A 17868-nucleotide genomic window follows, 5' to 3' on the forward strand; every position below is an offset into this window, starting at 1 on the left:
CAAAACTCGAAATATACAGCAGGCGTCGAACCTACGACCTCCTGTATACCAGGCGAGGTAGTTAATTCTAGATTTGAAGCTTTCGTGACTGCAAGGATCCATACTCTTAGTTCTTTCGGTAAAGTCACGTAGGTAAAAAATGAAATTAAAATTAATAAAAATAAAAGATAAAAATCACGACGTTTCGGAGGCAACACAAGTCTCCGTCATCAGGTGGGACTGTCACAGCCAGATGTGCTGCATCAAGTGAGGGAGGGATTCAAGGTGTAAGCTCTTAAGTACCAGTTAAGGGGGGAGGGGCTTATCAGAATGTGGTAGCCAATGAATGGAACGTATCGGGAGGGGGGGGCGGGGCTAACATCTTGCCACCGACGACAGGGCAGCCCAGTGCAGAGAGGGAACATTTATTTTAAGATTAATTTAAGATGATTATCTCTGACGAGGGGAGATATAGGGACAGGCTGTCTCAGTTGCAAGTGACTGGGAGTCTGGACGTGAGAAGTTTCAACGAACTGACTCTAAAAGCGTGATGACATTCGAGATAAAAACAAAAGGTTGGCAGAAATTGTACAAATTTGCCTCGTCAGTGCCCTATCTTATTACAGATCAATTCAGACCTCATTGGTCACCCCGTGCCCTCATACATCTCAACGTTCATCCTACGAAGTCCCATCACAAGGGAGAAACACAAACAAATGGACAAAATCAATTGCCCCCGTTGAAACGGCTGTACGCCGTATGGATATGAAAACTCAATTCGCCTGTAAAAGCACACGGGGTGAACCGTTTGGGTTGACAGGATACGCGTTTCCACAAGTTTAAACGACAACAGGGATCAATGTGGTGACGCCACCTACAACAGGCAGCGGCGCACAAAAACAACGTAACGCATTTGTCAATCACACTCGGTACATGTGCCATGAAAGAGGGGCATTGCCCGAAACGTCGCATCACGCGGTATATTTTTTTTTAATACAGCAGCGTCGATTCTCTTACGATTGTCACGCTCACGATCCACGCGTGGAATCGAGAGCGTAGATAAACTCAGGTTAAAGCCTTCCGACTATTATACGGGCGTGTTGCCGTGAGAATAATTGATTATAACAAAGGGTGCTTAACAACGGCGGACGCAGCACAAAGCACTAGACAATTAAAACTCTAAACAATAGGGCTCGTTTAATAAATCGAATCGCGAAAGAAATCGTTCGAGGTCGAATCGCGATGCGGTTGCCATCGCGACGGCGTGCGGCCTAGTCGAACAGAGCGGAGCCTGGCTCCCGTTCGTTGCTGTTGCTAATTTGTTCATTTGTTTGCGTAGTTTTCTTATTTTTAAAGCGTTAAATCTGATTTACGAGCGTGGGAAAGAGGACGGCGGAGGCGAGCGGACATGGTGGTTCTCCGAGCCAAGTGCCTGGTCGCCGGTGAGACGAGCAGTGGTCTTCAACGTAATGCTATGTGTACATATGTGGCGACGTTTCGGGCAATGGGCCTTCTTAATAGCTATCAGCATCGCTGAACTTCACGCAGAGACGCAACTCTAAACCCAGTCCATTGCAGCTGCACACACGGTCTACAATATGTCCCGGGCTGACTCGCACAGTATCCTGTCTATACATCGTTTTATACATCCAGCAATTTTATATATCCAGCAATTTTATATATCCAGCAATTGTACCCCTATCGTGCTGTCATTTGAAACAATTTTTACCCCCCCCCCCCCAACCGCCTCTGGTCCACCCCGCAGAGTCGATCTGCAGATCGCGCGTGGTGGGGTAAAGTGTAGGTACTCCCACTTATTCAAAGACGTCTGGTCATCGTGGAAGAGTAGGCCAAAATACGCCCTCCAGAGGGGGCCTCTATGGAGCTTCGTCTCGACTCTAAGCAGGGGTGGGGGACGTCCGTATGAGGCCCGCGAAATCATTTGGTGTGGCCCTGCCAAGGCAACCGCAGGAAAAGCAGTTGCGAGTAGCAGCTAACATCATCAATACCAGCTAACATCATCAATACCAGATAACATCATCAATACCAGATAACATCATCAATACCAGCTCACATCATCAATACCAGATAACATCATCAATACCAGATAACATCATCAATACCAGCTAACATCATCAATACCAGATAACATCATCAATACCAGATAACATCATCAATACCAGCTCACATCATCAATACCAGCTAACATCATCAATACCAGCTAACATCATCAATACCAGCTAACATCATCAATACCAGATAACATCATCAATACCAGCTAACATCATCAATACCAGCTCACATCATCAATACCAGATAACATCATCAATACCAGCTCACATCATCAATACCAGCTAACATCATCAATACCAGCTAACATCATCAATACCAGATAACATCATCAATACCAGCTAACATCATCAATACCAGCTCACATCATCAATACCAGCTCACATCATCAATACCAGCTAACATCATCAATACCAGCTCACATCATCAATACCAGATAACATCATCAATACCAGCTCACATCATCAATACCAGATAACATCATCAATACCAGCTAACATCATCAATACCAGCTCACATCATCAATACCAGATAACATCATCAATACCAGCTAACATCATCAATACCAGCTCACATCATCAATACTAGATAACATCATCACACACCTCGCCAAAGAGAAGCAGTTCCAGCCATCGCATTAGGGGCGAGTTAATTAAATGTTTGACCAAATATAACAGGTTAATTTTTAAGTTGATCATTTTGTATGGCCGGCGAATGATGTTGTAAATATCCAAATGGCCCTTGACAGAAAAAAGGTTCCCCACCCCTACGTCTAGAGCATGGGGTCGGCAACCTGCGGCTCGTGAAGGACCGTCGCTTATTAGCATGTAATGCGGCTCTTGAAATATTGCATTTTTGTTACAGAGTTCTTGTTTTTTTTATTTAAAGCTTTCGTGACTGCAGGGATTCGTATTCTTGGTTCTTTCGGTATAGTCACGTAGAAGGGAAATCATTTTCAACTTTTCTTGACATTTTCAAATTTCCTTGCAGTGGATTTCACACCTGATGATGATTGCTTGTGTTGCAGTCGAAACGTCGTGATAATTGTTATTGTTTTATATTTTTATTATTTTATTATTTCCCTTCTACGTGACTTTACCGAAATAACCAAGAATATAGAGTTCTTATTGTTATTTTGGTTGCCGACCCCTAGTTTGAGTGGAAGCCCTGCCGCCAGCCACTGATGTGAATAGCCAATTGCACAGAGCTCCACCGTTACCTATGGGCTTAAGGAGTCGTATCAGAAGATTAATCCATCCATTCTGGTGTCCAACTCTTCTTCGTGTCACAGAAAATAGCCCAGAGAAGCGGACATCAAAGAACTACATCTTGCCATCATCCCTGCTCTGTTAAGAGTAATAATTATCATATGACACAGCATTTGTCATTCTGAGAGCTGGAATTAAGCCACGTTTAAGTGCAGAACTTAATTTAACGTCAGAGGGTTATTTTTTTTTGCACAGGCATTGGTGACCGGACAGAAACAATTAATTCACGGCACACCTCTTAACTCTAAAATCGAGGGACACAGCCGAGGTGTTTTTTCTACATGATACAACACCTACGCTATGTGTCTTTAAGTAAAAGAAAGTGCTTACCTGATCATAACTGCATAGATAAGGAGGTGGTGGAAATCTCGCACTTCCATGGCAGGAGCGAGTTGAAAGCGTAGGATAACCACTGTTGACCAGTCACACCTGATTCGCAAGGTTGGCTATGTACGGTGCGAAAGAAGTTCAGCATACAGACAAACATCACAAAGTGGTAGTATGTCTGCTACAAATAGATAATAATTGGCTTCCAATTATTAAGCCAGCAGTCAATGCAGCGGAATTCTCGGCTGGATTAAAAAAAAAGGGTTTTACCCATTTACATGCCCCAATTATAAACGATTAAAAATAATATCAATTTTGTAACTAGGCCAACGCCCATTATGATTCAGAAGCTCGTTTTCATGGAAGATCTGGCTCAACTATTGAAAACAACAATTATAAATTACAGCAGCAATTATTAAAAAGACAGGAAATTAACACGTCTAATGTAAAAAGTACAATATCAAACTTGACTGCAAGACAGAAAACAAGAATGAATTAAACGTGAAACAAGGATTGATTGAAATCAATTTGAAGTTAAATTCAAGTATAGATCACCTACAGTCAAACAAGATACAATTGCAAAGCTTCAAGGTGAACACATGGCTCTAATAAGACTGGCAGACACACAAACCCATTATCGGGTTTTTGAAGTTTTCTTGTTTTCACACTGGGTTTCAAATCAGCGTTTTGACTCGAATAAGCGTTCTGAGTAAAGGAGATTTCGAAAATAAGTAGAATGGATTTCAAATTTTAAATGTACCTCATCGGTAGCCATAATCTATCCACTGCTGAATGAAGACCGACTTAAGCCATCACCATCTCTCAGTTTCCCACTGGGATATGATGTCCTATGTCCTGAGTTCCTAAAGAACCTCGGCCTAATGACAACGATGGCTTGCAAATGTCTTCACCATCGTACAGAGGACAGGCACAATCCCGAAGTTATGGAAGCAAGCCAAAGTCATCAGCATTCTGAAACCCGATAAGAGGAAGAGTGTCCTGTGACTAATCTCCTTTGGCCAATCTCCCTCTTGTCCTCCGCTTCAAAACTGATGGAACATGCCATACCTTCCAGACGTTCCCCCATTATTGACCCCCAACTGCCTCCAGAATAAGCTGGATTAGAAACTGTCCATAGATGCTGCAAATAGATGGTTTCCTTCACCACCCTCATAGAAGCTGGTTTCCAGCGTCAACAAAAAACTGGGACATATATGGTTGACCTCTCTGCTGCCGATGACACCGTTTGGCATCATATCATGCTGCTGAAGATCGCCCAAATCATCAGAGCCGTTCCACGTTTCACCTTATCGTTGCAATGCTCAGCAACCGTACTTTCAGGGTACACCTCGCTGGTAAACAGTGGCCACCCTCAAGGCTTGGTAATAGCACCATAGCTAACACGTGTGTAGTGGCGTAATGCACGGGGTTAGCAAAAGGGTGAGGTGACACTGGAGTGGCGTGGCAGCAATTAGGGGGTGAAGCATGGATGGAGAGAGTGCAACTGAGGTCGCGCAGTTGCAAGCGTGGAGACATGGATTAGACGCCAGAGAAGCAGCAGCAATTAGGAGGTGAAGCATTGATTGAGCGGATGCATTTGGGGACGAGCGGGTGTGCGCGTTGGGGCATGGGGTAGGCACCGGAGAGGCAGGAGATGGAGGCGATAAGAGAGAGAGAGCCCGTAGAGGCGCCAGCTTAATGGGGAGTAAGTGAGGACCCCAAATGAGGAGGGATATATAAGGTAGTGTTCGGAGCAGTACGGAGAGTTGGTTGGTTGGTGCTCAAGGGATGAAGGAGACAAGGAGTCTGGGAGAAGACGCCTGAGACCTCGCCTTCCTCGCCTTGTCCTCCCCAGCAGTGTTGGCTAATCCCCTGCTGTGGGTAGGGACGAGGGCGGAGGTACCTGTCGAAGAAGAATGCTGTGCAGCTGTCTTTGGACAGATTTATTTTTTATTCTGCAATCAAGCCAGAAGGTCTGGAGAAGACACTAGAAGAGAGCCAGCTACTCCATCACTGCTCACCCCAAGAGGCCTCGATCAGAAAGCACTCCAACCATCTCTGATACGTTTTGTATAATTATTTTTATTTATTATTAGTTAAAATGTATTTAACTTATAATCATATGCATTTTTGTACACATCATGATATTTAATCACATTTTTTTCCAGATACATATATTTGGCATATTATAGCTAGCTTTAAGTAAGTTTGAGTTAAGTAGCATTTCCCGGGAACGCATCCGTTATATGTATATCAGCGGATTCCTGTAGATGTACAATTAAATAACGCGAAGTGCATCATAAATGGAACACTGAAACGAACACCAATGCCTGGCTGCTTATTCTGGCAGGCATTCTGCCACCGAATATCCAGAGAGATATACAAACTGCAAAGGAATTTACATTTTTTTTTGTAAAAACAAACTACACATCAACCAAGACCTCAAAAATGTTGTATTTTACCGCCGACTCAAGTGCCGATCCCCCGTCTGGACGAACGCTGGCAAACAGAGTGGAACAACGTGGACATCCAAAATGAACACCTCATTTGAGACCCAAACCTCACATCTCCTGGTTTAGACATTTCTCAAAGTCACTTGGTGTAACATCAATTGCGTCAGGGGACAGGCCAATGCACACATCTCCTTCAAAAATGGAAAATTGAAGACAAGCCACAGAAGGGCGATTGTGACCATGTAACCCAAAACTATGGACCATATAGAAAACCACTGTATTGTGCGCTCCTTCAATGGAGGAATAGCAAAAATACACGAACTGCCTCCTGAAGCCCTCTCGCGGCAAGCAGACCTCGACATTGGCATTTAGCTTCTGAACATTTTGCCATATTCAAGAATAGAAACCGAGCCCACTTACTCAGATGTATGAACCTGTTTTGAAATAAATGCCATGCAAGACTGGGACATTTTTTTTCTTTTTCCTATAAATGCATTTGGAACTCTCAGGAGGAGAAATGTGTTTTTCTTCTTCATATAAATGGGTTTTTTTTTTATTGAAAACCCAGCATTTTCCATGGGTGAATGGCATTTTGTGGGTGTACAATTCGTACACTATTGACTCGGGCATTTAATGATTAATCAATCCGTCAATTTTTACGTTTGCCGGACGTGCATCAAGTCATACCTGAGAGAATCTATTTTTGTAAATTTCTCTTTTTCTTTGTCTGGCCGATTGTCGAATGGGCAATACAAACAAACAAGTCTGTATAAGTGAGGCTGCACAAAAACAGAATACCAAGGAGACAGGCACTTTTTTATTTTTAGTGACTTGCTTATCTTTCCTATACTCTGGAATCCTGTCGTTTTTTGTATTGTTGCTGTAACTTTCTGATCCGGCCCGACTGGATATCTGTGAAAAAAAGAGCCTCATAGCTCATCTGATTCCTCCAAGATAAATATTTTGATTCTGAACCAAAATAGTACAGTTCAGATTGTACAATTGACACAAAAAATTCCACAGTACATTCGAGACAGTACAAATGAGGTAATGTAGATGCAACCTGTGATGCAGTACAATGGAGAGAAAATAGAAATTAAACGGTACAAACGAGAGCGTGAATTAAAGTGATGTTCTCTAGCAGGATTTACTGTGTCTCCCGACAGGTGAATCGACAGTCGGGAAAAGTGCCCTGGTTCAAGCTTTCCACAGCGATGCCACCCTGTTCCCCAAGAACTACAACATGGTGGAAACACACGGCGGGCACTCGTTCACTTCACTTACACGGGTCACGTTGGGACTCGCGTTCGACTCACGTTCAATTCCGTCAGTCGTATCATGGCCCACTGCGTAAACTGACGAGTCACGTCGTGGCTCGTGTGTCACATTCACTTGGCGAATCGCGTGATGACTCGATGAGTCAGCATCGGGTGCGACTTTCAGTCGCGCGCTGTGGTTCGCGCTCGGTATTTTTGCGGAATCACTGCGCATGATGTGAAATGTCAGTCGCGTAACGTGGGGTGCAGCTGTTCACCTTGAGCGATGCGAAATGCCATGACCATGATGATGAGTAAGCGGCCCGGCTAGTCCGAGGGCCAAGCAGTGACCGTTACATTTGAGACTGAGGTCAGCTCCTTCACCCCCACAATAATATTGGACGACGATGGCGCTGAATAGTGGGGGGGGTAGGCGGGTATAACCCTAGCCCATACTCTTTTGACAGCGCAGTGAAAACACTTGGTGAAAAAATCAGACAGTTTGGACGCCTTGGCTGGTGTGAAAGAGGGACCCAGTTCCACCTCTTGCTGCAAGCATTTCTTCCTGCGTTGTGATCGATTCAGGCAGAAATGTGAGGCCTGCTCCGTGTGGTGCATGCACTTTATAATGCGGTCCAGGCTGTGCGTGTTATTCGCTTATCTACCCTGAGTCAGGCTCATGGGCTCGCATAGCGTTCTGCTGCGCGAGGAAATAATGGGGAAAAATGAACTTACTCTGTTCATTGTCACGCGAATCATCCTGGATGCACCGCATAGGGAAAGGTCAGCCCTTTTTAATGAGAATTTAATTGAATGCTGTCGATCTCGCCACTAACCGCAGTCGCCCCTGGGGCACGTGGGCGCCGTGTGGTTAATGCGGTCGGCTGGGCTATCTCCCTTTGCAGACTGTGGGAGTCGAGCTGCTCGTGAAATCTGTCGGCGTACCTGACACCACCGATAGCGTCGTACGTATTTTCATATTTTTTCTTACCAAATTCATAATTATTTTTGCTTGATTTTACACCAGCAGTTTATTCAACGATTACATATTTCACCAAACTTTAATTATCCTCGTGAAAGTCTCACAATCATTTTAGTGCAGTGAGGTAATTAAATACGAATAATTGAAAGGCAGATGGTAAAAATTTGCGCTTTTCAAGTCCGGTGGCCTTTGGTAACAAAGCGGCCGTTTAGTTCACTGAACCGCTTCTCCGCGTACAGCTCAGCTGAGAAGATGTTTATCTGACTGAAACCAGATTGCAGTGATAAACAAACACCTGCCCTAATAGAAGTAAACCTCCATAAATTCACAGACAGCACTTGGTCAGCATTCTGTATTTTAAATGCCTCGTGTGCGGTGTGGTGGGTGTGCTGAATCCGTGAAGTCCCCATGCTGTGTTGGCTCCTGTCTTTTATATCGAATATATTTGGCCCTGGAATGGCAATTAGTTAATCAAACTGAGCATTGTTATTTTGTTGCCAAAAGTAAATTATCCTTATTATGCACCTATCTTAACCTGTTTATAATATAATTGGTTTTGTAAATATGTTGACTGAAAATTAAAGATGCTGAAAGCTTGCATCTGTTCATTCTATTAGTCCTCAATGGATATGTAAATATTACATTGTATACTGATATTTTTTTTAAACACTGTATTTGAATGTCCTAAGCAATAGTTGATATATTCAGGAATATTAACGTTTTCAACACTGTCATTGTTTTAGAATATCATTACTGCAAGAGCACACACATAACACACAGGTTCATATTCTATGTATAAATAAATACATATACAACATAATTTATGAAGCAAAATGCAATATTTATTGAAGGGAAACAGATGGAAAACACATTTGAAAATATACTGTATATATCAAAGGTAATTATTTCGGATGACTCTAGGCTAAAACTTATGAAACAGGCAAGTGTAAGCAGGTTGGAGTGCTGAAAATTTAGCCGTTGTATTGACTGTTAAGGAAAGTAAGCGGGCTTGATAAGGACACATCGCTAGAGCGAATGAAGGCTGTTAAGACAGGACAGCGTGGCATCTAAATAAGGGAACATATCCGAGGTTACAGCGACGGCGGAGATGGAGCGATGAAATAAGCTCGTGTGCAGGTGCTGATTGGATCGTTGCATTGTGAGTCCATGAGGGATGGGCGGAAACTTGGGGAGGCCTTCATCCTGCAGTTGATCGATCACGGCTGATGATAATGATGATTTCCAAAGAGTTAATTACATGTGATCAGCATGTATTCATGATAGACTGGACTTACACGAGTGCACGATAACAAATGTTCAGACTTACACAATATTATAATAATAGGGTTTTTCCCCTTTTTTTCTGGCAACAAAACTGAAACCTTTTACAATGATTCATGTCTGCATTAACCACAATACTTGCAGTCAAATGCAAACAAAAACACACTGATAATATATGCATTGTCCTTGAAACTGATTGCTCCACACCAAGGAAAGGGTTTCTTTTGAGCCTCGATCCAATTGGTGCTCGACCAGAAGACGCCAAAAGGCGTTTCAGTTTTGTTGCCAAAAAAGGGGGAAAACCCCTATTATTATATTTTGGTAATGGCGAAGGAGTTCTAATAATGATGAATTACACAATATTGGCAATGAATGCGAATGTTGATCTGTTTTTCCGTACACCTACAGGAAATATACCTTTATGATTCAGGTGGGAAGGACATTTTTAATGACCTTGTGCAAAAAAATGTAAGTTTCTTTTTCTCTCACACTATTGTCTTTATTCAGTTTGCTGTGCAGTCTGCCTTAAGCCTTTACCGTGGTTAACATTAATTACAATTGCTGATCGAACTATTGGGATTGTAATTTTGAAGCCAATTTGCACACTATATTTTTTACGTGCCCCACGCTGCATCATTTTGTTTTGTAGAGCAGGAATAACGACGTGAAGTAAACTATATTATTACAGCACAACTGCCCCCGTCGGTATTACGTGACCTCTGCTTTCGTCGCGGTGCCAATTGTTACACCAAGTGCGATGGTGTTTGGCAGTGGGACCACCCCAGCATGCTGTGCCTGGTGTTTGATGTCACCAGCGAGCAGTCGCTCGGCAGCTGCGGCAAGTGGCTGGAGCGCGTGCGGGCACAGAGCCCCGGTGTCCCCTTCCCCGGTGAGCACGGTGAAGGACCGGCGCAGTCACGCACGCGCCGCAGCGCGTCCATTCCTCGTGCTCGCTTGTGTCTTGTTATTTATAGCGGTTTCCAACGGAGGATGAAGAACGTCGATGCATTTGCTTTGTTTGTAATGTGAGGTAGTGATGACTCACAAATATGGTTCAACGGGAATTTAAGTCAAGTTTAAAGTTGCATTGCCGTTTCGGCACTGATCAAACTGGCGAAATTGATTAAAGCCCAAAATTTTCAGACACAAAGCGGCCAACCCAAATAGGACTACATGGAGTCCTCGACTTAGGAACGCCCGACTTACGTACGTCCGCACTTACGAACGAGCTTCCATAAGACATTTTTTAACCATCCGACGTTGGAACGCGAACTCGCACTTGCCAATCGAACCACAGAACTATTTTGTTCAGCAGAGCGATCCTCCGCGAGATGTAATGAGTCCCAGCATCCCACTGAGAGGGAGGGTGTGTGAAAGTAAGTCCGTGTGAAAGTGACTGCGTATGTGCCGCGGGTGTGTGCGTGCACATGCGCCCATGTGTTTGGGGAGCAGTAGTGCAATGGTTAGTGCGCTGTGCTATGACCCGAGTTCGATTCTCGCTCACGACCAACACCAGTGACGATTATTTGAATGGGTCCTGGGCCTTCCCTAGGTCGACTGAGCCTCAAATGAGTGCCTGGTGCGGTATGTAAACATTGCCACTGTAAGTCAAAGGCAGCCGGGCGTCGTACTGGCCACCCAGCCACTCATGTGTCGTGCTGGCCTTCATTGGTGCTCACTAACGGCACTTTCCGCAACAGTCTGTTATGGGTATTAGGGGATTGTTGTCATTGTGTGTGTGCGCGCGTACGCACGCACGCGTGCCCCAGTGTGTGTGTGCAATTGTGGGGACTCATTACACCCTTCTTAGAAGCATTTCCGATAGAGTATTTATCACAGTATTTAATCGAAATGTTCAAATATTTTTTCTTATGAGTTTAACAATGCTTCGATTTTTTGTTGAACCATAACACATTTTTAACACTGACCATATGGACATTTAAATACAGTACATTATTCTGTCCAGACTTACAGGTCTTAGGAATGGAACCAGTTTGTAAGTCAGGGACTGCACGTATTTTCAAATATGCAGTTGTATTTTTCCTGACAGCTATCCCCATCGGCTTCTGTACTTCTTAGGACAAACGCATGTTGGAAAGTATTATAATCGGTATTTATGCTCGGTTTTTCTTCCTTGTTTTTCCGTAATTTTTTCCACATTTTTATACCCAAGTCACCACTACCTCCGTTCCCCTCCTCAGTACCACCACCACCACATCTCAACAGAAATGCTTAAGGGTCATAGAACCAAATTATGCCCCACAACAAGGAGAATGGCGTAATGCACAGTGGAATCAAGCGATAATTTTCTTTCAATGAGTCAATTAGTTCTATCCTGATTGTGCTCTCGGCATCACGTCCTGGAACAAAGTATCCATTCGGACCTCTCGTAGAACAGCGCGACCCTTCGTGCTAGAGGGGTCCATGGAATTGGATATTACAGAGCTACCTGGGACCATTTCAAGTGACCTCTTCAACGCAGTAGAGGTCAACACTATCTCACCCACTCTGCCATATGAGCGTAATGTTTCGTCACATCATAGTATAAATGATGTTTAATCCTCGGAGCTGGAATTTAGATTGTCTGCAAATCCAAATTTAAATGGCGTGCGTTTTTTTTGTGTGCGTGCTGCAATTAGTAACCCAGCTGAGACCACCAATTCCTTTCATTTGAAAACTTGCTTTAATCGCAGGCAGCAACCTGGTTTCGAACCCAGTATCTCATCGGCGCAGGCTTGGCGCTCTGACCTCCGTGTCACCTGGCCACCACCTCTTTCACTCTGTTTATTTCACCCCACTGGCACGGGATTTCTCTTTTCATTTTCCCTGGCAGGGTTTCTCAGTGACTGGATGACAAGCGTTTCCCCGAGTGTCAGCCTTTGCAAATGCAATACTCCAAACAATTTGATTGAAGAAGGGCGATGGCATGTCAGTTTACTCGCATGACAAATTTGAATTCACAGGGCAGTTCTTTTTCTCCTGAGGCTTGTCCAAGGCTGTTACGCCTCTGACAATGCCTGATGCATTGGCAGTACCGTGTGGGAGAGGATAAATTATAGCATGCACGTGTGTGTGCGTTTGTGTGGTATGGAGAGCGGTAGTGCAGCGGTTAGCACACTTTGATTTTCTAACCCGGCCACCCGAGTTTGACTCCCGCTCATGATCAGTAACAGTTGCGAATATTTGAACGGGTACCGAGCATTGTCAAGACAAAGGCAGCTGGGCGTGGTGTTTGCCACCCACCCATTGATCTGCCGCTTTCAGCCCTCATATGTGCTTCAGTACTTGCCCCAACATTCTGTGAAGGGCTCTACTGGGGATGTTTGTCTTTTGGTTTCAGGAGTCCTTGTAGGTAACAAAGTTGACCTGGGGCCCCGGAGAGTGGTCTCTGCGGCTCAGGGACAGGAGTTTGCCACCGCCAATGGGCTCGAGTACTTCGAAACCTCTGCTGTAAGTAATCAATGCTTGACTTTGAACTTTGCGATGTGTTATTGGGTCGTACCGTGTGTTGTTTGGCGTGACGTGCGGGGAGCTTCTCCAGGATGAGATCCATTTCTCCCTCGAGCGAACTGTGCTCATTCAGTTGCCGAAGAAGCCTCCCAGCACTGAATTCAGTTACTATAGGAGGCTCCTAGCTCGTGGAGCGAACAGTCTGTCATCGTGCAAAACGAAAAGCGGTACAGCCTGAAAAAGCACCGGTGAGCTGCACAACCAAGACAAATGTCCCCCATATAGTCAACAGACTGTTGGGGCAAGTGTTGTTAGCGAGCACCTGTGAAGGCCAACACAGCATACCAGGGGGTGGTTGGCCAGCACCACGGCACAAGCGTGAACATCTGCACAGTCACGCTTGGTGTTTTAATTCCGTTGTTTATAAATAATGAGAATTTTTACAGTTGCATTGGCACATTGTATTCTCTTATTCAATGAAAATGTCACGTAAAAAAAACCAACTGCTTTTGTGTTAGATTAAATGTTAAAACTGTAGGCAGTGGGTGCCATTATAAATTTTAAATAGTGTTCATATAAATTATTCATGGGTGTCAATTGCCTCTCACTCCCCCGGCCCGACCCCACCGCTGTGCCCCTCCCTCGGGAATTCAGAAGGAGATGGAGAACATCGACACTCCGTTCCTCTTCCTGGCAAAAGCCTTCCACAGGCTCTACGTGGACAAAACAGACTTCATCAAATCCTTGGTGTGATGTGTCCTAAAATGTGTGTCTTGTTTAAAAATAAATGATGATTTAAAAAAAGGTATGTTTTACTTGTCAGTGGACAAATTCTTGAAAATATTTTGCTACGATTTCATAACGTAAATAGTCCCATGGGCATATTTACTGATTTATTTACACCACGAGTAAGAGTGAATTACCCGATAAGTCCACTCATTTGAAATGGTTATTTCACGAGTCACTTATTGGCCACATAGATAAATTTGAACCGCTTAAGTGATGCCACCCCAGGTGGTACCGAGAAAGTGAAATATCTGGTGTGTGCTCATGAGCTAGAATCCCTTCATCATGAAGAACAAAAGCCTCCACGTGCCCTTGTTTCACCATACTTCGCCATGATGGTCAGTGCGGGTTGGCGAAGGAAGTGTCCAGGACCTGTTCAGTTAATCGCTCGCCACTGGTGTTGGCAGCTGTGGCCTGGAATTGAACGCAAATCACGAAATTCACACCTCAATGCACGAACCGCTAATGCCACGGCTCCACCCGGCTATGGTTTATGTTCATGTACAGCATGTTGCGTGGGCTGTTGACTGGCTGCTCGGAAGGGACCGTCGTACTAAATGTTGATTGTGTTTGGCTTCTTTCAACAAAAAATCGCATGGGGCTACGGAATTATTGATTAAGTGTTTTGTCAAGTTCCCCGAGAATGTGGCAACGTGAATTAATGTTTCTCTCAATCAACTGAACGCAACAGCAGCGTGGTACTGTGCTTGTAAATAAATCGTTAATGTCATTAAAGATGACCTTGTGATTTATTTGTGTTAAACTGCTATCTCAGCATTGAGTGTTCCTTCTGAAATGAATTAATAACTACGTTGGTTTAAAGAGGAACCGTCTGTTAGGCATTCACATATAATGAAACGATGTGCCAAGAATGGATTAATCAATTAGTCTAAGGGCAAATGCGTTAATAGCTTTTGGGCCCTCACATCTTAATGAAATCTGGTGTGAGCAGCATGGTGTGAGGGACAATTTTGCGAAGAAGGTGAATCGATGTAACTTGACCAAGTGATGGTAAATGCGTTTGACTTATTTTGCAAAAAAGAAAACCCCTGATAAGCCAAGAGAGGGCATGACTGATGAACCCTAATTTAAATGAAATAATGGCTTGCGAGTGTCAAGTTTTCTCATCTGGCTCCTCCCACCCGCGCACCAGGGATTATATATACAGTATTTTCTTTAAGTGAGATTTCAAGGCCGCAAGGCCCAGGTCTACTGCTACCATAGTGAAACGTGATTTTCTGCTTAAATGAGCATGGAGCCAGGCTGTGCTCACCTCCTGTTTCCGGGCCCCGAAGCCGCTTGTAGGAAATCCCACATGGTGGAGGCGAGTCTCGCCATAGTACAACCTTTGATGACTTTGCAAACAAACAGATACTCGTTATATCAAACCCATCGAGGGATGGTGAGCCGAGTCAACCCCTCCGACGAAGATTTGAGCTCATAACCGTTCCGATCGTGAGCCGCTCTCTCTCTGTACCACTGAGCCACCAACGTGACATCTGACACTGTCCGCGCGCAAGCGGTGAGAGAGGGCATCTGCTCCCCACCCGCAGACAACCGTACAGAGGGGGGCAAGCCATATACTGCGTCCCCGCAATATCATACATGCACCCCCTTGACTCCTTCAAATATTCCCACGTGACGAGCACAAGCTGCACCGTGGTTCCATAACAAACATCATCACAAACTCCCTTCCGCCAATGGCCGCTTTCATTAACAATGTTGGCTATTAGCGATGCAAAAGAAGTGCCACGTACGTGCACGTGAACAGCCCCATCCGTCTACTGCTGGATGAGGGCCTCCCTACACCTCTGCGGGTTGTGGTTATTCGAGCACGCTTTACCACACCATTCATTGTCGGTATGTGAAGGTGGCTCTCATAAGACGTTGGGAGCACAGTACCCGACAGCAGTGGATTTTTCTGCTGCACTGCCCTTCTCAGCAGCCTATACAGCACCTGATGTACGCATGGTGGCCGACCATTAATGAGGACTCTCCAGGCTCCAAAAATAACCGGCTTAGCTTTCGAGATGTGACAACGTCGGGCGCATGCCCTGGTGATTTGGTCACAGGCAGTACGTATTCGCCAAGATCACATTTCCTGGAGATAGCGCAGATAGAGGAAACTGATGCTGCGCAGGGGTTGCTGGTGACTTTGTTGATGACTTTGTTGGCGACTTTGTTGGTGACTTTGTTGATGACTTTGCCGGTGACTTTGCCGGTGACTTTGTTGGTGACTTTGTTGGTGACTTTGCTGGTGACTTTGCTGGTGACTTTGCCGGTGACTTTGTTGGTGACTTGGCTGATGACTTTGCCGGTGACTTTGTTGGCGACTTTGCTGGTGACTTTGTTGGTGACTTGGCTGATGACTTTGCCGGTGACTTTGTTGGCGACTTTGTTGGTGACTTTTGTTGGTGACTTGGCTGATGACTTTGCCGGTGACTTTGTTGGCGACTTTGCTGGTGACTTTGTTGGTGACTTTGCCAGTGACTTTGCCGGTGACTTTGCTGGTGACTTTACCGGTGACTTTGTGGGTGACTTTGCCGGTGACTTTGCCGGTGACTTTGCCGGTGACTTTGGTGGTGACTTTGCTGGTGACTTTGGTGGTGACTTTACCGGTGACTTTGCCGGTGACTTTGCCGATGACTTTGTTGGTGACTTTGCCGGTGACTTTGCCGGTGACTTTGCCGGTGACTTTGTTGGTGACTTTGCTGGTGACCTGCCGGGGGTGGTGGGGGGGTCAACGTCTGCCCACCAGGTGTGAGGGCCGAGTGGGTCCTCTCCCTCCACTCTCTGCTCCTTCCCCTCGCTCGCTACGTTAAATGGCTGCCGCCGGTTTGCCCGTTGCCTTTGCTTCGAATTCCCGTGCGGTTTTTTGACAGACGTCGGCGGAGCAGCGGGAAAGATCATTAACGCCGTGATGCGCGCTGCGGCGAGCTCTCCACGTGCGCTCCAAGAACCCCTGCCACCCCCCTCCCCCCGCTACCCCCCCTCCCCCCGCTACCCCCCCTCCCCCCGCCACCCCCCTCCCCCCGCCATCCCCCTCCCCCCGCCACCCCCCTCCCCCCGCTACCCCCCCTCCCCCCGCCACCCCCTCCCCCCGCCACCCCCCTCCCCCCGCCACCCCCCCTCGCCCCAACACCCCCCTCCCCCCGCCACTCCGAGCCCGCCCCCCCCGCCACTTCCCCCCGCCACTTCCCCTCCCCCCGCCACTCCCCTTCCCAACACCCCTCCCACACGCCTCCCCCCGCACCCCCCTCCCCTCGCCGTTCCCCCCCTCCCCCAGCCACCCCCCTCCCCCAGCCACCCCTCTCCCCCCGCCATCCCCCGCCACCCCCCCCCCACCCCCCCCCCACACCCCCCTCCCCCCCGCTACCCCCCCCTTCCCCCTCTCGTCACGTGCGTTCCCCAGAGAGATGCTCCATTTCTCAAGACGGCTTTATTTCGTCCCGCATGCCTGGATAGCAGCTTACGGTGATTAAGGTTGCAGAAGAAAAAAAATCGTTGAATATGTTTTATTTAAAGAAGGGGGGAAAGGTATAGGCGCAGCCCTGCAATTGCTCACTCACAACGCTTTTGGAGAACGACCTCTTGAAAGAGGTGCTGGTTTACCCACGCTTTGCCCCACCGTCTGCTGGTCGATCTGCTGCTGGTCGACTTCACGAAAGAGCCTGTCAAGAGCAGCGGTTTGCAAGGCCGTGGGAAGTTGTCTGCGGAACTGTTGCAGAGACTGCGATTTAAAGTATGAAACAACTAAAATACGCCATGAGGAAGTGCCATTACCCGAAATGTCGCCTATTGTATATTTTCCGTTTAATGCCACGGCGTTATTGATGATCGCGTTGCGCGTTTTTTTATCTGTGCGTGTGAACCACCGTCAATGGCGTATCACCACCAGATATCATTTATTTTATTTAGAGGTCAGGTGGTTTAAACAACACAAATATATTAAATTCATCACAGACCCCCCCTTGCTTTGACCTGCCCAAACCCGGTCATGGACGCTGCCCAGCAGG

The 17868-nt window shown here is 46.0% G+C and overlaps 1 protein-coding gene across 2 annotated transcripts; it reads left to right on the plus strand.

Moving 5' to 3' along the window:
* Positions 1 to 1032: 1032 nt before the first annotated feature.
* IFT27 (intraflagellar transport 27) lies at positions 1033 to 14587 on the plus strand. Of its 2 annotated transcripts, XM_078600013.1 has the most exons (7): positions 1033 to 1421; positions 7264 to 7343; positions 8259 to 8318; positions 10025 to 10084; positions 10388 to 10505; positions 12957 to 13066; positions 13721 to 14587. In XM_078600013.1, the coding sequence occupies exons 1-7, from the start codon at positions 1388 to 1390 to the stop codon at positions 13817 to 13819; spliced, it is 561 nt and encodes a 186-aa protein (XP_078456139.1). In that variant the 5' UTR covers positions 1033 to 1387; the 3' UTR covers positions 13820 to 14587. The 2 variants fall into 2 exon arrangements, with proteins under 2 accessions (XP_078456139.1, XP_078456148.1); XM_078600022.1 differs by lacking the exon at positions 8259 to 8318 and having other exon boundaries at positions 1233 to 1421.
* Positions 14588 to 17868: the final 3281 nt, after the last annotated feature.

Source organism: Lampetra planeri, chromosome 1 (assembly GCF_965212315.1).
Source record: "Lampetra planeri chromosome 1, kcLamPlan1.2.h2, whole genome shotgun sequence".
Taxonomy (NCBI): Eukaryota; Metazoa; Chordata; class Hyperoartia; order Petromyzontiformes; family Petromyzontidae; genus Lampetra; species Lampetra planeri.